The sequence below is a fragment of the Rhincodon typus genome, chromosome 11, assembly GCF_021869965.1.
Source record: "Rhincodon typus isolate 14 chromosome 11, sRhiTyp1.1, whole genome shotgun sequence".
Classification (NCBI taxonomy): Eukaryota; Metazoa; Chordata; class Chondrichthyes; order Orectolobiformes; family Rhincodontidae; genus Rhincodon; species Rhincodon typus.
The window spans coordinates 4,800,143-4,819,097 of record NC_063342.1 but is presented as its reverse complement, the minus strand read 5'-3'; the positions used below and the strand labels follow the sequence as shown (position 1 = coordinate 4,819,097).

Sequence of the window (18,955 nt, the reverse complement as noted above, 5' to 3'; positions counted from 1 at the left end):
CTGCTCCTATGATGCTGCTTGGCCTGCTGTGTTCATCCAGCCCTGCACCTTGTTGTCTCCAGGAACAACACAGGAATCACTTGTGCTCAATTGCACAACTCTGAAATAATGCTTCAGTGATTTGGTTTGTCGGATGCAGCAAAGTGCTCAGGGTGTTTTTTTGTCCCTCAGCACGCAAATGTGGGGTTCATTCTCCTCAGCTTGCTGTTGCCAGCTGCAGGCAGATTGAATTAAATATAGGGAGACGTATACCTGTATGTGAACTAGCTGATATGCATAATACACTCACACGTGGACAGAAAAACATAGAACAGAATCCCTACAGTGCAGAAACAGGCCATTCAGCCCATCTAGTCAGCACTGACCCTTTGATGAAGATCCCATCCAGGCCCGCCTTGTTCCCATAACCCCACATTTACCATGGCAAACACACCTAACCTGCACATTATGGGCAATTTAGCATGGCCAATCCACCTAACCTGCTCATCTTTGGACTGTGGGAGGAAACTGGAGGAAACCCACGCGGACATGGGGAGAATGTGCACACTCCACACAGACAGTCGCCTGAGGGTGGAATTGAACTCGGGTCCCTGGTTCTGTGAGGCAGCAGTGCTAACCACTGTGCACATGGGCATATACATGCAGGTACACACACACACACAGAAATGCACAGACACACATGCACACACACATGCACAAATGTAGACTTGAATACATGCATGATTTGAATGTGCTTGACCCACGTATTCCTTGAACCTGCTTAATGCATGCATGCACACATGTACAAGCATGTGCACACATTCACACATGAATTAACTTGCATGACTAAACACAATCCGGGCACACATATGCACAAGCACACATGCATGATGCATACATGTGTACATATGCAAGCACTTATACACACTTGAACACTTGCACACGTATAAACTTGAACATGCTTGACACGTGCTTCCCTTGAACATGGTTGATACATGCATGTGTAAGCACACGCACACACACATTCACACATGAATGCACTCAGACGTGGTTAAACGTAATCCGAGGTACACAAGCCCACATGCATGATGTTCTGGGGACATCGGTTCAAATACCACCATGGCAGATGTTGGCATTTAAACTCCATAAAAATCTGGAATTAAAAAAAGCTATCTGAATGGTGCCCACAAAACCACTGCTGATTGATGTTAAAATCCATCTGGTTCACAAATGTCCTCTAGGGTAGGAAATCTGCCATCCTTACCTGATCTGGCCTATGTGTGACTCCAGACCCATGGCAACGTGGTTGACTCTCAACTGCCTTCGGGGTAATTAGGGTGGGCAATAAATGCTGGCCTAGCCAGTGATGCCCTCATCCACAAGTACAAATAACAATACATTTTTTAAATAAAAAACACACTGCATGGATCTGGCCAGACCAATTAATGATTGTAAATATAATTTCCTGAAGGGTGTTAGTGAACCAGATTGGGTTTTTACAACAAGATGATAGTTTCAGCTCTTTCTAACAAAAAAAAACAGCCTGACATTATACCACACATTCAACGCTATTGGAGCTTGAATCTGGATTTCCTTGCTGAAAGGTAGGGCTGTTACTGCTGTTCCATATGAGCCCATTGTAATTTCAGATATCTTCTCAACAACCTGTTCAGAGATTTTATTACACACCTCTGGAGCAGGTGGGACATGAACCTGGGCCTCCTGGCTTAGAGGTTGGGACAGTACCTGATAATAGGTTGATGGTGAGCTTTACTGAGAATAACATTCAAGTCTTGATTTGTTTACTGATTAATTCAATTGAAATTCCACCAGCAGTTGCAGAAGGGCTCTTGAGGTGCAGTGGTAATGTCCCTATGACTGGGCTAGGAGGCTTGGGTTCAAGTCCTACTCCAGAGGTATGCCATAACATCTCTGATCAGTTTCAAATGTATAAACAAAAATTAGCCGTGGTGGTATTTGAACCCATGATCCCTGAACATTAGCTTGTATTACGAGTTTGTTGGTTGAATGATGTTACAACGACAACATCATGTGTTCCTGGTCATTGGCCTCAGTGCCATTTTTTTTGGCTTATTGTTATTACTTTCTGACCGATCCAGTAAATTGGATGGTGCTGCCCGAAGGTAGAGGAATGACAGCAGGTTTCAGTATCAACTGTGATCTCCCTTCTGCAATCCAATATCTTACCGCCCAGGCTTACACTGAGAGTAGCTGGTCACGAGACACCCCTGGTAGAGTGCTGTAATGGTGCAGGGTGAAATCATATCATAGAATCCCTACAGTGTGAAAGCAGGTCATTTGGCCCATCAGGTCCACACTGACTCTCCAAAGAGCATCCCACCCAGACCCACGCCTATAACCCTGCATTTCCCATGGCTAATCCACCTAGTCTACATATCCCTGCATGCCACGGGCAGTTTAACATGGCCAATCCACCCTAACCTGCTCATCTTTGGACTCTGGGAGGAAACCGGAGCACCCGGAGGAAACCCACGCAGACACGGGGAGAATGTGCAAACTCCACACCCGAGGCAGGAATCGAACCTGGATCCCTGGGTGCTGCGAGGAGGCAGTGCTAACCACCGAGCCACCGTGCTGCCCAGAGTGAAAGATTAGTGCTGCTCGAGTAGCTTGTTAAAATATAGAGTCATTTGAAAAAAAAAGCTCCATTCAAACACACCTCCAGTGGACATTGCAAATGCCCACTTATGCTTCGCATGACGGGTTGCACTCTCCTGGTCCAGTCCTCCAAGGGTTAATTAGACAATGTTTCACAGTGTCAGCCTCCAAGGTGGGAGCAGGGATGCCAGTAATTTCCGCAGAGTGTGCTTTTAAAAACACGTTTTTTTTCTTTAATGTGTATTACCTGATCTGCAATTTTCTTCCTGTCCCGTAATTACACTTCATCGTCTACATAGCAAGCTCAGCACTTTGTCAAACAGACAAAAAGCCACTGATTAAGTGCTGTTTCCTTACTACTAGTGTTTTGCCCTGTACCTTGTGTATGTCTGTCAGCAGTTGCCCACGCACACCTCAGCCCTGTTAAAAAAACGATGGTTCCTCTCTGCGCTCAGCCTCACCTTGAGCTGTATTTGAACCTAGTACTGGGAGTTCAAATGCCAGACTTCTTCATTTAGATAGGAATAAACTGACGATGTTCGACAGACATACAAGCTCGACCGCAACCTTCCCTCTTACTGATTTTAAAATAAATCTTACTTTGTAGAGATAGGAAATGTTACCACAGAGCATTTCAGTCTTTCATATGAAATGTCAAACCAAGGCCAATGGCTCTGCTCGCAAGTAGAAATAGAAGATCCCGTGGTCTGTGTTATCTTCCCCGCATTGGGACAATATTTATTCTTCGCCCAACAACATTATCTCTGGCTATTAACTCATTAATGTTTGTTGGAGCTTGCTGTGCGCAGCTTGACTGCATGTTTCCTGCATGACAACAAGGGGTTACCGCTGGCCAGACAAACTCACCATATTAATGCAGCAATTGCAAGAGCAGGTCAGAGGCTAGGAATGCTGCAGCAAATAACTCACCCAAAGCCTGCCCACCATCCACCAGGCACAAGTCAGGAGTGTGATGGAATACTCCTCACTTGCCTGGATGAATGCAGCTCCAACAACACTCAAAAAGCTTGACACCGTCCAGGACAAAGCATCCCACTTGATTGGCACTACATCCACAAGCATCAATTCCCCCAAAACTGACGCTCAGTAACAGCAGTGTGTACTATCTACAAGATGCACTGCAGAAATTCACCAAAGATCCTCAGACAGCACCTTCCAAACCCACGACCACTTCCATCTAGAACGACAAGGGAAGCAGATACATGGGAACAGCACCATCTCCAAGTTCCCCTCCAAGCCACTCACCGTCCCGACTTGGAAATATATCACTGTTCCTTCACTGTCACTCGGTCAAAATCCTGGAATTCCCTCCCTAAGGGCATTGTAGGTCAACCCATAGCAAGTGGACTGCAGCGGTTCAATAAGGCAGCTCACCACCACTTTCTCAAGGGGCAACTAGGGACAGACAATAAATGGTGGGCCCAGCCAACGACGCCCACATTTATAAATGAAAAAAAATGTAACTACACTTCAAAAGGTACTTTGTTGGCTGTAACGCACTTTTGGGTCATCCTGAGGTCATGCTCAGTGTTCTATAAATGCAAGCCCTTTCTTGTCTTTAGTGAGAGAGTGAGTGAGAGAGAGGAGAAAAACATATTTGCTTTGCAGTTCCCTTCTCAGCCTTTGTTTGCAGGCGCTATTACAGATTGCAAAACGTACCCACCTTGCACAGATCCTCATCACTGCATTGTGAAAGCAACATTAATCACACAATGCAGCAGTGATCCGCTCAGAAAAGCACTCAGCTCTTTCCGAAACGAAAATCACCTGAAATAGTATTGGCATTTGAATCCTAACACCTAGCAATATGCAGGATGTTACTGCTTACAACATGAGTAATTCACAACCTTATGACAGTGCTTTGTCTTCAGGGTATGAACCTTTTGCTCACCATTTTAAACTGAAAGAGCACACATTGCGGTTGGGAATATTTCTTCGGGAGTGAATCTTTTTACCCTCTGTGCAGGCCAGATTTGAATACAAGAGCTTGCAGTCGTAACTCTGGGTCCACAAATGATTCCTGAAATTTGAGAAAGTGTTCTGGCCCATGAATTAGGGAAAGTTTAGACTGCAGGTATAGCAAGCGATGAGGAAGGCAGATGGAATGTTGTCGTTTGTTGCAAGGGGAATGGAATATAAAAGTTGGAATGCTTTACAGCAGCTGTATAGAACCTTAATATACAGTCTGTGTGACTGTTTAGCATGTTAACAGTCGTGTGGTGGCTCAGTGGTTAGCACTGCTGCTTCACAGCGCCAGGGACTCGAGTTTGAGTCCAGCCTTGGGTGGAGTTTGCACATTCTCCCTGTGTCTGCACGCGTTTCCTCCAGGTGCTCCGGTTTCCTCCCACAGTCCAAAGTTGTGTAGGTTGGCTGGATTAGCAAGCAGGGTTACTGGGATGAGGTGGGTCTGGGTGGAATGCTCTTTGGAGGGTCGGTGTGGACTTGATGGGCCAAATGGCCTGCTTCCACACCGTGGGGATTCTGTGAACTCTACTGCTCTTCAACTATTACTAGTACGAGATAGGTTAGATGCTTCTCTGTCCATGAGGAGATTGTGCCCAACTATTGCTTGCCTGAGCTGTTCATAACGGCCCAATTCTCTACCCAGTGCCTGTGTTATATTTCAGCCTGGGAGGAGCTTCGACATCGCTCACAGATTAACACTATCAGGGCCATTAACCCGTATAACACCAGCTGCCCCATGGTAAAGGGAGCCAGTTTCTATGTGTTTGTAGGTGTTCAGCTGCTCGATGGGGATGATGAATGAAGAAAGGATCGGGATTCTCAAAAGGATGTGGGGCTGGGCAAAGACAACAAGGCCAAACACTACCACCCAACACATGCCCACCTCCAACCCGACATACCCACAGCACCTTCACATTATCATAACATTCAGGGATATGGGACAAGTGCAGGAAATTGCGATTAACACACTTTTATGGTAGTTCTGTGTTGCAGACTCAATGGGCCAAAGGGCCGTTTCTATGCTGTATGAATCTATGAAGCTTTGGTGAATCTGCCTGTGGAGTACCTTTTACACAGTACAGCACGGTGGCTCAGTGGTTAGCAATGCTGCCTCTCAGCACCAGGGACCCAGGTTTGATTCCACCTTCGTGTGACTGTCTGCGTGGAGTTTGTATGTTCTCGGCGTGTTGTGTGTGGGTTTTGTTCAGGGGCTCTGGTTTCCTCCCATAGTCCAAAGATGTGCAGGTCAGGTGGATTAACCATAGTAAATTGCCCATAGTATTTAGGGAGTGCAGGCTATGTGAGATAGCCGTGGGAAATGCAGGGTTACAGGGTTCAGTCTGGGTGGGATAACCCTTGACCACTGTTGACTTGTGGGCTGAATGGCCTGCTTCCACACCGTAGGGATTCTATGATTCTGTAAGGATTCTATAGTTTTGATCTCCCTGTTTGAAAAAAGATTTAATTGTTTTCAAAGCAATTTGGAGACTATTCACTGACTCATTCTCAGGATGAAGGATTGAACAGTTCGGGCCCTTAACCATTGCAATTTAGCAAAATTAGAAAAACCTTATTGAAACATACAAGATCCCGAGGAGGCTCAACAGGGCAGTGACTGAGAGGATGCTTCCCTTTAGGGGAGAGTCTAGAACAGTTTAAAAATAAGATATTTCCCTTTTTCTGGTGGAGATGGAGGTGTTTTTGTTTGTTTGTTACAAGGTCATTATTCAGATGAATTCTCCCTCCTTAGTGAAGAGCAGAGGGTCAGTGTTTGAATATATGCAAGATCGAGTTACATTTTTTGATTGGCAAGGGTGTCCCTGAGCACTGGGATGTCAGACAGGAAAGTGGCATTAAGACTAAAATCAGATCAGCCATGATCTTATCGCATGCTGGAGCAGGCTAGAAGGGCTGAATGGCCTACTCCTGTACCTATTTCCTCCATTCCTAGCTGTATGTGAAGGTAGCAGCAATCATAATCCAGAGCGAAGTTGTCAGATGTGTACTACATCCCCCAGTATTCCATGTGACTGCCTCACCCACTCTGGCCCTACCCAATACATTCCATCTAGTCACTGCTGGCCAACTTCTCATTTCAAACTGGAGATCATCTAAAACTCTGATGCCCAATCCTCGATGCATAACCAGTCCTGTTCACCCTTCAAGCGCCATGCCCTCTGACTTACCCTGGTGTGTGGTCTGGCATCACCTTGATTTTAAAATTCAATTCCTTGTGTTCAGATATTTTCATTCGCCTCTCCCTTGCTTCCTTTGTAACCCCTTCCAGCCCTTTAACTCTCCAAGATTTGTATTTATCTCATTCTGGCCTTTTGCACATCCTCGTTTTTAACTGCCCCTGTGGTGGTGGCCCTGCCTTTAGCTACTTGGTTCCTATGCCTCACCCTCTCTATCTCCCCCTCTGCTTTAAGGCATTCCTTAAAACTGACATCACTTTTGGTCATGAGACATCTATTTATGGGAACTCTGTCACAAATTTATTTCTATAGCATTCCTGTGAAGGATCTTGTCTCTATTGAACTATATGAATGGGACTATATAAATGCCAACTGTTGTTGTTGTCCTGATGTGCAGAAGTTGTCCCAAGCATCAGTCCTAGCATATCTGACCCTTGGCATTGAATCACGTGGCAAATTCTTTGTTTGAGGATTGGTCAGTGATGAGCCCATCAGAGGTGCAACTAGTGTTTCAGACCCTCCAGAATAACTGGATAGTAATCAAGAGAACATGAATTCAACTTCCAACCAGGAGACTTGAATTCAGAGCGAAAACAATCTGGAAATAGAAGGTTGAAATGAATCATAATGATGATGAGGCTGTCAAATGTGGAATAAAAATGCAATAGCATAATCTCCCTTTAAGGGACGGGAACCTGCTGATCTGCCTCAGAGAGTACTCGATGCTGGTATTTGAATACATTTAAGGCTGAGTTTGATTTTGCGTTTGAATCAGAGAGGCCTTTTGTGTTAGGAGCACACAGAAGTAGCCAACTTAGTGTGATGTAGCGCTTGAGTGCAACCTAGTTAAGTACTTCAGGAATTAAGGGAAGGAAAATCACAGGTATTCTTTTGTCAGTTCCAAAACTTTCGTACCCTCCAGAAATTGGTTCTTACTTTGCTATAGGAGAAGAAGCTGGTTAATTGGTGTCTGTATGTGATTCAGGCTTATTCTGTTCATAAGGCTCAGAATAGTAAAGCAGCTGTTGATAAGGTTACCAAATATATTTAAAAAGGTTGAATACAATGATTAAATCATACCTGAAAACACATTAAGGATGATAGGATGCATCACCGTTGCAGCATATGGGAGTTCCTGGATGCCAGTTTGGTCTAGAGCAAATGTGCCTGTGCCAAGTGTTTGAGGTTTGACCAGCTTCGGCTCAGGGTTTGTGAGCTGGAAGCTGAACTACAAACACCATGGTGCCTCAGGGAGCAAGGAGAGGTATCTGTGATTCTTAGGGCTAGACCATTCGATTTTGGTCAGTGTTCAGGAAGAGAAAGGAGTGACTGTGAATGAGGAAGTGAGGGACACTCAGAGGGCAATAGCTTCAGCTTTTGTCATTCTCCAACAAGTTTGAGATTCTTTCAGTTTGTTTGGATGAGGGTGGGGGTTTCAGGGTGGACGAGCTAAGTGAGCATCACACCATGGTACAAGATGTTCCTCAAGACGGGGTGCAGCAGGAGAAATGTCATGACAGTAGGGAACACTTTAGAGAAGGGAATTGACATCATTCTCTGCAACAAAGAGTATGTGTCCAGATGGCTGCCCATTTGCTATGGGCTAGAGAGGAACTCACAGTGGGAGGGGGAGAATCCAGTCATTGGGGTCAATGTAGGTATCAATGACATAGGCATGGTAATGGGGAAGGTTCTGCATGGTGGTAATGAGGGTCTAGGTGCCAAATTGAGAAGCAGAACCTCAAAGTCATCATCTCTTCATCATTTCTCTTGTCACAGGCAAATAGGTACAGGGTGAATCAGATTGGAGAGATGAATTCATGGCTGAAAGACTGGAGTGGGAGACATTGGGTCCTGGTCCAAGGGGAACTGGCTGCTGTACTGGGGAAAGTGGGATCTGTACAGATGACAGAGTGTCTACCTGATCTGGGGCTGGTGTTCTTGACGACCATATAACTAGGGAAGTAGAGAGGACATTAAACTGAGTAGTGGAGGTAAAGAATCAAATGTGGGAAGATGTAATGAAAGAATACAGTCAAGGTCAAAGAGAATGTTATTAAAATGATAAGTGAGAAACAGCCTGTGACAGAAAAGGGCCAAGAGAATCAATCTAAGAATCAGCCAATTAGTAAGTCTAGAATTTACATTGAGAATAAAAGGATAAAGCCAAAGGCTCTGTATTTGAACACACATAGCATTCAAAATATAACAGATGAAGAAAGAGGGCCAAGAGAAATGAATGGGTACAATTTGGTGGCTATTACAGAGATATGGCTGCATGATGATATGGATTGGGATCTGAATCTTTGACTGTACAGGATATCTGGGAATGAGAGGAAAATAGTAAGTGGTGGAGGGGTGGCTGTACCAGTTATTGATGCTATTAGCGCAATAGAGAGGGATGGCCTAATTTCAGGAAACCAAGGCATGGAAGCAGTTGAGAAATGAGATATGATAAAGAAGTAATTAATAAATCAAGAATAAATGAAGAATAAGTAGCCAAATATGAAAGTTGTCTATTTTGGCAGGAAGAACAAAAGAGAAGCATATCATCTAAACAGTGAGTAATTGGGAAACATGTCAATGGACAAAGGTTGGTATATGTTTGGAACTCTCTTCCACAAAAAGCAACCTGTACTCTATTAACTCTGAGATTAATACATTTTCATTAACCGAAAAGATGAAGGACTATGTGTCAAGTGCCCTAATGTAGTTAGGCCACAGATCAGTCATGACCTCACTCAATGTCATTATAAACTCAAGTTGTTGAACAGCCTCCTCCTGTTCTGATCTACGCAATGTGATAATGATCAGATAATCTGCACTTTTATGTTGGCGGAGAGAGGGATGGCCAGGACGTTGGGAAGAACTCCCATGATCTTCTTCAAGACAGGGCCATTAGATCAACCCACCTTATGCATCATATAGGGCTTCGTTTTAATGTCTCAACTGTAAGGCAGCACTCTTGGATATTGTGGTGTCGTGATAATATCACTGGACTAGTAATCTAAATGGACCAGATTAATGTTCTGGGGTCATGATGTCAAATCCCACCAATTCATAATGATGATGACCATAAAACCATAATCAATAGTCATAAAAACCCACTAAGAAAATAACAGTAGGTCAGCAAGAGGGGTATGGACCAAGGGCAAGCAGACAGGATTAGTTTAATTTGGTGTCATGTTCAGCACAACATTATGGGCCAAAGGGCCCATTCCTATGCTGTACTGTTCTATGTTCTATGTTCTAAATGTGCTTCACCATTCACATGATCATACCTGACCCTCTATTTCAATGCAAGACTCTTGTCTTCTCTTCCTTTGGCATCTTCAGCCTCTAGAAATGTATCTGTGTCTCACTTAATCATACTCAGGGGCTTGGCCTCCACAGCCCTCGATATCAGAGAATTCCACAAGTTGACCCCCCACTCTCAGTGAAATCTTTCTCATCATCTCAGTCTAAAAGGGGTACCACATATCCTGAGACTGTGACATCTTGTTCTGGATTCCTTAGCCAGGAGAAATATCATCCCTGCATCCAATCTGTTTAGTCCTATCAGAATTTTATATTTTATATATTCCCTATCATTATCCTATACCCCAATGAAATCGCACCCAGTTGAGCCGATCTATCTTTATGTAACAAACTTGCCATCCCAGGAATCAGTCTGGTGAAACTTTTCTATCTGGCAAGCACGTCCTTCCTCAGATGAGGAGACCAAAACTGGAAGCAGTATTCCAGGCGTGGTCTCACCAAGGTCCTCTACAGCCTCAGATAGACTTCTTTGCTCTGGAGCTCAAGCCTCTTTACAATGAGCGCCAATATGCCATTAGCCTTTCCAAATGTTTGCTTTCAATGACTGATGTACAAGGACACCCATTAGGGAAGGAAATCTGCCATCCTTACCTGGTCTGGTCTACATTTGACTCCAGACTCACAGCTGTCATTTGAAATACTACGCAGTTCAAGGGCAATTAGGGATGGGCATCAAAGACTGGTCCCACCATGAAAGAATTGAATAAATTACCACACTGCAGTGCCAACCTACATTGTAAGACCTTAAGATGGAGAAGCAGAAGAAGCCCATTCAACCCATTGCGTCTGCTCTGCCATTCAATGGGATATGGCTGATATGTGGTCAAGTCTTTGTTGTGGGGCTTGAACCCACAACGTTTGACTCAGAGTTAGGGAGCATGAATTACTGAGCCGCAGCTGACACCAACCTAACATATTTGACACTGGCAGAAAAGATCCTAAAAATACTTTTAAGGTAGACGTAGATCAATTGTTGATTACTATGATTATCAGGAAGATGCAGGAATGTAGAGTTGAGGTTACAATCACATCAGACATGATCCTATTGAATGGAAGAGCAGGCTGGAAGGGCCAATTGGCCTACTCTTGTTCCTATGTGCCCATGAAAGGCCTATAAAGGAATAGCAAACATCATCTCACATGGAATCTTTTTCCAACCTTTAGGTATGACATCAAGGAAGACAACACCCTGCGCATCAAGAGGGTGAGCAATGGTGATGAAGGAACATTCACCTGTGTTGGGGAGAACCGTGTGGGGATGGTTGAAGCGACCGCAACTCTCACTGTGCGAGGTAAGCAAACAACACGCCAGGGTCTTCCCACTGGTGCTGCACACCCCGTCTCACGTTCATGCCCAGAATCTATCTGCTCCTCCGTTGGGAGCGTGAGGCTGTCCAGCTCGGGTTGGAGGTAATCCTTGAGGTTTTGCCACATGAACCTGTGCACCCAAGTGTTACAGCTGAGCACAGACCTACCCCCAACCTGCTCAAACCCCAATGTATAAACCCAACATGGATCAGCAGGCATGATTAGCTCAGTGGCCCACTGCTTTTCTCAACCAAACAGAAAGCAAGGAGATCCTTCCTTGTCTTGTTGGTAAATCTTGAATTAATCAATTCTTAATCCTCACCATCTGCCAAAACCTCAATAATCAACAAAGAGTCCAAAGGAAATGAAAACAAAGTGCCACGGTTGTACTACTTTTAAATGATGATTTTGTTCCTGACATATTGTTTGTTTAACCCTTTAATTCCTGGAGAGTGGTGGGTGACCCTGGACTTGTTGTCACTCTTGCACTAAAACAGTCTGGGTAGAAAATTAGAATCTTAGCTACAATGTGCCTCTGCTATGATGTACACTGTGATACCAGGAAGAGGGAAAAATACAGGTCTGACTCTTACTTTTTCTGTTAATATCGAGGTGTCAACTGGCAATTTGAATCGGAAATGATTTTCATTGCTGGGACAGCCACTGCGTGGGGGGACGGTCTGCCCTGCCAAAACCTGCTGCTTATTGGACCTTAACTCGCTGGATTCAAGATGGTGGCTCTCCAGGGAAGCCATTCCATTGGTTCTTGGTCCATGAGAATCGCCAAGGCAGCTGACAGCCCACTCACTGCATGGCTACGCACCAGCTCTCCTGCACTTTGTAGTCTGGCTACTCCAACTGGAAATGTTGCCACATTTACTCTCTCCTGCCTCACCTCAGCTGCTCAAACAGCCCTTTTTCACTCATGGGAGTAGGAGTAGGCCATTTGGCCCTTCGAGCCTGCTCCATCATTCAATATGATCCTGGCTAATCTTCCAACTCAATCCCCTGTCCCTGCTTTCTGCCCATCCCCTTTGATCCCTTTAGTGCCAAGAACTATATCTAACTCCTTAAGAATGTTCAGTGTTTTGGTCTCAACCATTTTCTGTGATAGAGAATTCACAGGCTCACCGCTATGTGGGTGAAGACATTTCTCATCATCTCAGTCCTAAATGGCCTACTCCGTATCTTTAGACTGTGACCCCTGGTGCTAGACTCCATGGTCATTGGGAACATCCTTCCTGTGTTTGTCCTGGCTAGTCCTTTTAGAATTTTATTAGTTTCTATGAGATTCCCACAACCCTTCCCCATTCTTCTAAACTCTGGGAAATATAGTCCTAACCAATCCAGTCTTTGCCGTTCCTTTTTAATTGACAACTAGAAGTGTTCAAAGGAAGTGATAAAATTTTGTTGCACCCTACAGTTAGGTTTTTATGGGTTCTGCTTGTTATTGTGTACAGGAGATTAACCGTTTCATACCTGGAGACTCCAGTGTCAACACAGGAAGTTGAAAGCCCAAGGTGTCTATATCACTTTTGACCAACTCAGCGCTGTTGCTGACTTGGACTATCAAGAATTTGGGAGAGCAGGACCAAAATGAATCATCTTTTTGATAAAATGGTGAAGAAAGCTTGTAAGCTGCCTGGCCTGGTGAACAAGGACAGTGCATGCTAAAACATGAAAGCTGTGCAAAGCCTTTTTATGTCAGTACTTGGTTAGGCCTCAGCTGGAGGCATGTGTCCAGCCCTGAGTACCGTGTTTCAGGCAGGGTGGCAAAGGCCTTGGAGAGAGTCTGCAGGATGGTACCAGGAGTGTGAGATTTCAGTTAGGGAGGAATGCCAGGAACATTGTAATCGTTCTCCTCTGTACAGAGAATGTTAAGGGAACATTTTATTGAATTGTTGAAACTTTTTGAGTTGTTTTGGTCGACCAAAGAGGGAGGAACTCTCTCCTTTGGCAAATGGGTCAGTAACCAGAGGTTGCAATTTAACATAATTACCAGAGGAGCTAAAGGAGGCTGAGCAGGCATATTTTCATACCAGAGGGTTTTTAAAGTCTGGAACGCTCTCAAAGTTTACTCAGGGCAGATTCCAAAGGAATTTTTACAAGGCGCTTGGATAGAACTAATTGGCAGGGTTTGAAGGAGAGAATGTTGGGTCTTTGAATGAATGGGACCACTGTTTGAAAGAGCTAGCACAGACATGATAGGCTGATGGGGCTCCTTTCTGTGAAGTAAGATCCTCTGGTTCAAAAATGGATGGATGGATTGCCAGATGTAACTCTGCTGACAGTTAGGGAGAGTTCAAGGCCATTCTAACCTCGTCAGGAGCAGGCAAAGACTATCCCTGAAGCAGCTTAAAAGTGGCAAATGACCAAGCGCAAAATCTTGTGAATTTTAACCAGAAAAAGAAAAATTGCTTACCTGGGATTTTAATAAAGTTCTTAATTGCCCCAGTCTCTATGGCCTGCAGTTGTGCTTAAAAATTGAGCTATATATAGCGACAGAAAATTGGAAGCCAAATTTCAATGCCGAGTGATCTCAGCTTGATGTCGGGAACAAAGGAACAGAAGGAGGCCATTCAACCCCTCAGGTAAATTCCACCATTCAGTAAGATCCTGTCTGCTGTGCCATCTAATTCCAGAAATACAGAATACAGATTCCCACTCTGTTTCCTTTAGTACATTGTAGATATTGATCAGGTCACCCCTTTGCCTTCAGAATTTCAGGAAATACAAACGTATTTTGTGTGATCACAGCTTGTAACTTAACCATTGGAGTGCAGGTCTTATTCTGGTGCAATGTAAGGGGGAGGTAATGGCCTAGTGGTATTATCGCTGGACTGTTAATCCAAATACCCAGGTAACATTCCGGGGACCTGGGTTCAAATCCTGCCATGGCAGATGGTGGAATTTGAATTCAATAAAAGATAGCTGGAATTAAGAATCTAATGATGTCCATGAATCCATTGTTGATTGTTGGGAAAACCCATCTGGTTTACTAATGTTCTGTAGGGAATGAAACTGCCATCCTTACCTGGTCTGGACTATGTGTCTCTCCAGACCTACAACAATGGGATTCTGAACTGCCCTCTGGGCAATTAGGGATGGGCAATAAATGCTATCAAGCCAGTGGCAGGTTTGTGAAACCACTTCAGGCGTTTGAATAGCCTGTGTTCAGTTTGTGAAGAACCCATTTCAGATGGAGGACTCATGTGGGGATTCACATCAAGCTTCTTTAAGAGCACCTTGCAAACGCACAACCACTTCCATCTAGAAGGGCAAGGGCAGCAGATAGATGAAAACGCCACCCCCCTGCAAGTTCCCCTCTAAACCACTCACCATCCTAAAATGGAAATACATCGCTGTTCCTTCACTGTCACTGGGTCAAAATCCTGGAATTCCCTCCCTAACGGCATTGTGGGTCAACCCACAGCACATGGACTGCAGCAGTTCCAGAAGGCAGCTCACCCCCACCTTCTCAAGGGGGCAACTGGGGACGGGCTACTCAGTGATGCCCACATCAGTGACTCGAGTGGTAATGCTACTTCATGAGTAATTCTGCAGTCGTGGGTGCAAATCCCATATTGACATTTGGCAATTGATGGAGTTTAATTTCCATTAATTAAAAACTGGAAGATTGAGCTAGTCTCAGCGTTATTCTCCTTATCTGAGGAAGGATGTTCTGGCGATGGAGGGTGTGCAACAAAGGTTCACCAGATTGATTCCTAAGATGGCAGGACTAATGCATGAAGAGAGACTGGATCGGTTAGGGCTATATTCATTGGATTCTCAAAGAATGAGGGAGGATATGACAGAAACCCATACATTTCCAACAGGATGAGATGGGGCAAACACAGGAAGGATGTTCCTGATGACTGGGGAGCCCAGAACCAGGGGTCACCAGTCTAAGGATATGGGGTAAGCCATTTGAGACTGAGATGAGGCAAATTTTTTTTCACCCAGAGAGTGGTGACCCTGTGGAATTCATGCCACAGAAAGCATTTGGGACCAAAACATTGAATACTTTCAAGAAAATGTTAGATATATGGCAGAGCAGGCTTAAAGGGCTGAATGGCCTATTTCCGGTCCTGTTTCCTTTATTTCCATTTCCGAGATGGACAGTCACTGGCTTGCTGCTGAACAGTTTGATAGAAGCTTTTCTGAGTCACCACCGAGATCCTGAGTATCTCAGAGCAGAAGATGGTGTTGGTGTTGGTCTTTGGAGGCAGGGTGGGGGCTAAAGAAGAGGTGGGTGGTGAATGGAAAAGCATATTGGTCCCTCTTGAGACAAGGGCAGCTCCAAACTGTGATGTGAGGTCCTCTGTGGTCAAATAGCCTGCCTTGGGCATGGTATTAAAGAGTAACCATCACCCTTGAGACCAGTGCTCCAAAATTGAGTCAGAAGAAAAGGACAAGAAAAGTGGGTGATTTTGAGGTCAGTGCCAAATGTTTTTGTCTTGTTCTGTTTGATCTCCTGTACTTATCATGTAAGGAATGGCCACATTCATTCTCCAACCCCATCTTTACCTCTTCCAATGAGCTTTTGAGGGGAATCCATGTTTGGATGACCTCTTGAGATTTGAATGACCCACCCTGCTTTCCACGTTGGCCCAATCATCGGGTAATCGAGTCTGCATGGTAGCGATCAGTGAGATAGGTCAGCGTTTCATTCAGGAGATTCCATGCGGGGGCTTCCTGAATCCCACATGGATTTACTCAGATACCTGCGCCCCCCGCACTGCCTGTCCTCAGCTAAATGTTTAATCACCAGGACTGTGAGTTGTATATGTCACTAACGGAATCATTTCACTTCTTCAGATTGATTCATCCTCGGTGGGACAGCTGTTTAGGCCGGCTGTTTTATGATAAAATCAACTTTTTATTTAATATCATTTCAGATTGCTCCTGAATATCCCACATGTTTGTAATTGGCCCTTGCCTTGCCATTTCATTGTCAGGGAGTGATATTTAGTGGACAACCCTCTATTTGTCAGCTCCAAGAATTGTTTCCTTTTGCAGTGATTGGAACGAGGTCAGCCAGGTGGACCTCATAGAATATGAGTTCCCTGATTGGGGCTGTTAACCTGGTCCAGTCAGGGAGCCCTGGCTGACAGTTATAACCAGGAGTGCCAGGGGTTCTGCTCACTCTGAGAGCTGGCTGTGAGGGAGCTGGATCAGTGTGAAGGACTCACTACGTGTAAATAAAGGGTGGCTTGGTGACAGGATACCAGCTTCTGTGGAGTTATTTCACTTTTACCCATTGCCCCCTGCCTTTCAATGCAACACAGAATGAGGGCATTCAGCCCACTCTCAGTGTGTTAGCTCTTTGAAAGATCCTTTCAATTTATCGCACTCTGTCACCATCTTGCCCCTCCTGTTCCTGATCCTTCTAGAAATTTACTCCCCTTTGACAATTTTTTTTCCGTTTGTAAGCTATAATTGATGTGTTTTCCCTGTAGACACTTTCTTGCAGGCTCACATCCAGTTCCCTCCAATCCTGCTTCAAATTATGGAATTCTGACTTTACGAACAAGGTGGAGGTGCCGGTGTTTGACTGGGGCTGACAAGGTCAGAAATCACACCACACCCGGTTATAGTCCAATAGGTTTATTTGAAAACACACAAGCTGTGATTTATGACCTTGAATTTACAAAATCAGAGAACTCCCAGCCCTACGTGACTCTTCACAAAAAACTCACCTTCCATATTGAGAATCCCTACCGTGCAGAAAGAGGCCATTCAGCCCATCGAGTTTGCACTGATCCTCCGAAGATCATTCCATCCAGACCCAGTCCTATCCCTGTAACACTGCAGTTAGCATGGCCAATCCACCTAACCTGCACATCTTTGGACTGCGGGAGGAAACCAGAGCACCCGTAGAAATGGGCAGAATGTGCAAACTCCACATGGATAGTCTCCTGAGGCTGGAATTGAACATGGATGCTTGGCATTATGAGGCAGCAGTGCTAGCCACTGAGCCATCATGTCGTGTTGGAGCTTGTCAGAGTTTTCTATTCATCTTGTGAGAAGTGGGTTCTGCTGGCAAGGACAGCATTTGTTGCCCATCCCTCATTACCTTTGGAGTGCTCAGCCATTTCAGAGGATAGTTGAGAGTCAACCACATTGCTGAAGGGTGTTACAACAATTAATGATTATTGAAAGGGTCACTGTGGCTGAGAATAGTTTTCCATGTCAACCTTTTATGAACTGAATTTGAAGTTCAGCAACTGTTTGAAGGGAGGCAGTGGTAATGTCACAAGATTTGTTATGCAGGTACACCAGGTTAATGTGCTGGGGCACAGGACCCACTGTGATAGATGGTGAAATTTGAATTCAATAACCAATAAAAATCTGACATTAAAAGCTAGCCTGATGTAACCCCTGTCAAGTGTTGTTAAACACCCATCTGGTTCACTAATGCCCTTTAGCGAAGGAAATCTGCTGTCCTCACCTCATCTGGCCTACATGTGCTTCCAGACTCACAGCAATGTGGTTGATTCTTAACTGCCCCCTGGGTAATTAGAGATGGGCAATAAATGTGAGCCTCGACAGGTTACACCCTTGTGAACAAAGAATTTTAAAGCCATGTCCCCAGAGTATTATCCGGGTTTCTGAGATACTAGGCCAGTGACAGTCCCACTGGTTTGGAATGTTAGCACAAGGAGACATATCGGCAGATCATCAATTATCCTGGGACTTATGATTAATCAGTAGACGCAAAGGGAGAAAATGATACCGTTGCAGATGCTGAGAACCAGTAGTTATCAACGTAATGGTAACTGGAAAAAGAAATGATGGCGGAGTAAAAAGACAGTGACACAGGAAGTTGTTGAGATCTGGAATTTGCTTCCTAAGTCTGTGGTGGAGGCAGCTTCTATTCGTGGCTTTCAGAAGAAACTTGGATAATGGTTTGAAGACAAAGCATTGCAGGATGATGGGGGCAACTGGTGAATTGCAGAGCCAGCATAGACACAGTGGGCCAAATGGCCTTTTTCTGTGCTGTAGCAATTCTAGGATTCTCTGATATTCCGACTGTCTGAATCTTGATCCCATTGAGAGGTCTTGATTCCCACTGAGGTTTTGGATTGAAGGAGGCACATTCTGAATTTTTTTTCTGTCTCCTGAAGTCGATAACAGATCTGCTACATTGAAGATGCGAGATTTGCATGTTTTCCTGATGGAAATTGTGGTTTGTCATTAAATGATTATTTTTGTTCTTTCTGTTTTAAACCCTTTCCTGATACACAATAGTTGTAATCTTTTACCTCCGATTTGTGGAGATGCATTGATTGCTCTTTATAAATGTGTCATTCACACTGAACTGCTCAGATCTCTGCCAGACCACACTGTCCCTCACTGCCCAGAAAGTAACATTCAAAAATGAGAAAAGGCCTCATTTCTCAGTTCCTCCTCCCCACCTTCTCCCCATATCCCTCAATCCCACCTCCCCACCTTCTCCCCTCATCCCTCAATCCCACCTCCCCACCTTCTCCCCTCATCCCTCAATCCCACCTCCCCACCTTCTCCCC

General features: G+C 44.7%; 1 protein-coding gene across 1 annotated transcript in view; it reads left to right on the top strand.

Moving 5' to 3' along the window:
- The first annotated feature begins 10,867 nt into the window (after window positions 1–10,867).
- The window catches only part of robo2 (roundabout, axon guidance receptor, homolog 2 (Drosophila)), a 200,830-nt gene continuing 192,742 nt past the window's right edge, over window positions 10,868–18,955 (top strand). The window contains exons 1-2 of the mRNA XM_048603017.1: window positions 10,868–10,986; window positions 11,283–11,410. Coding sequence (XP_048458974.1) covers window positions 10,868–10,986; window positions 11,283–11,410 — 247 coding nt within the window. The remainder of the gene's footprint in view (window positions 10,987–11,282; window positions 11,411–18,955) is intronic.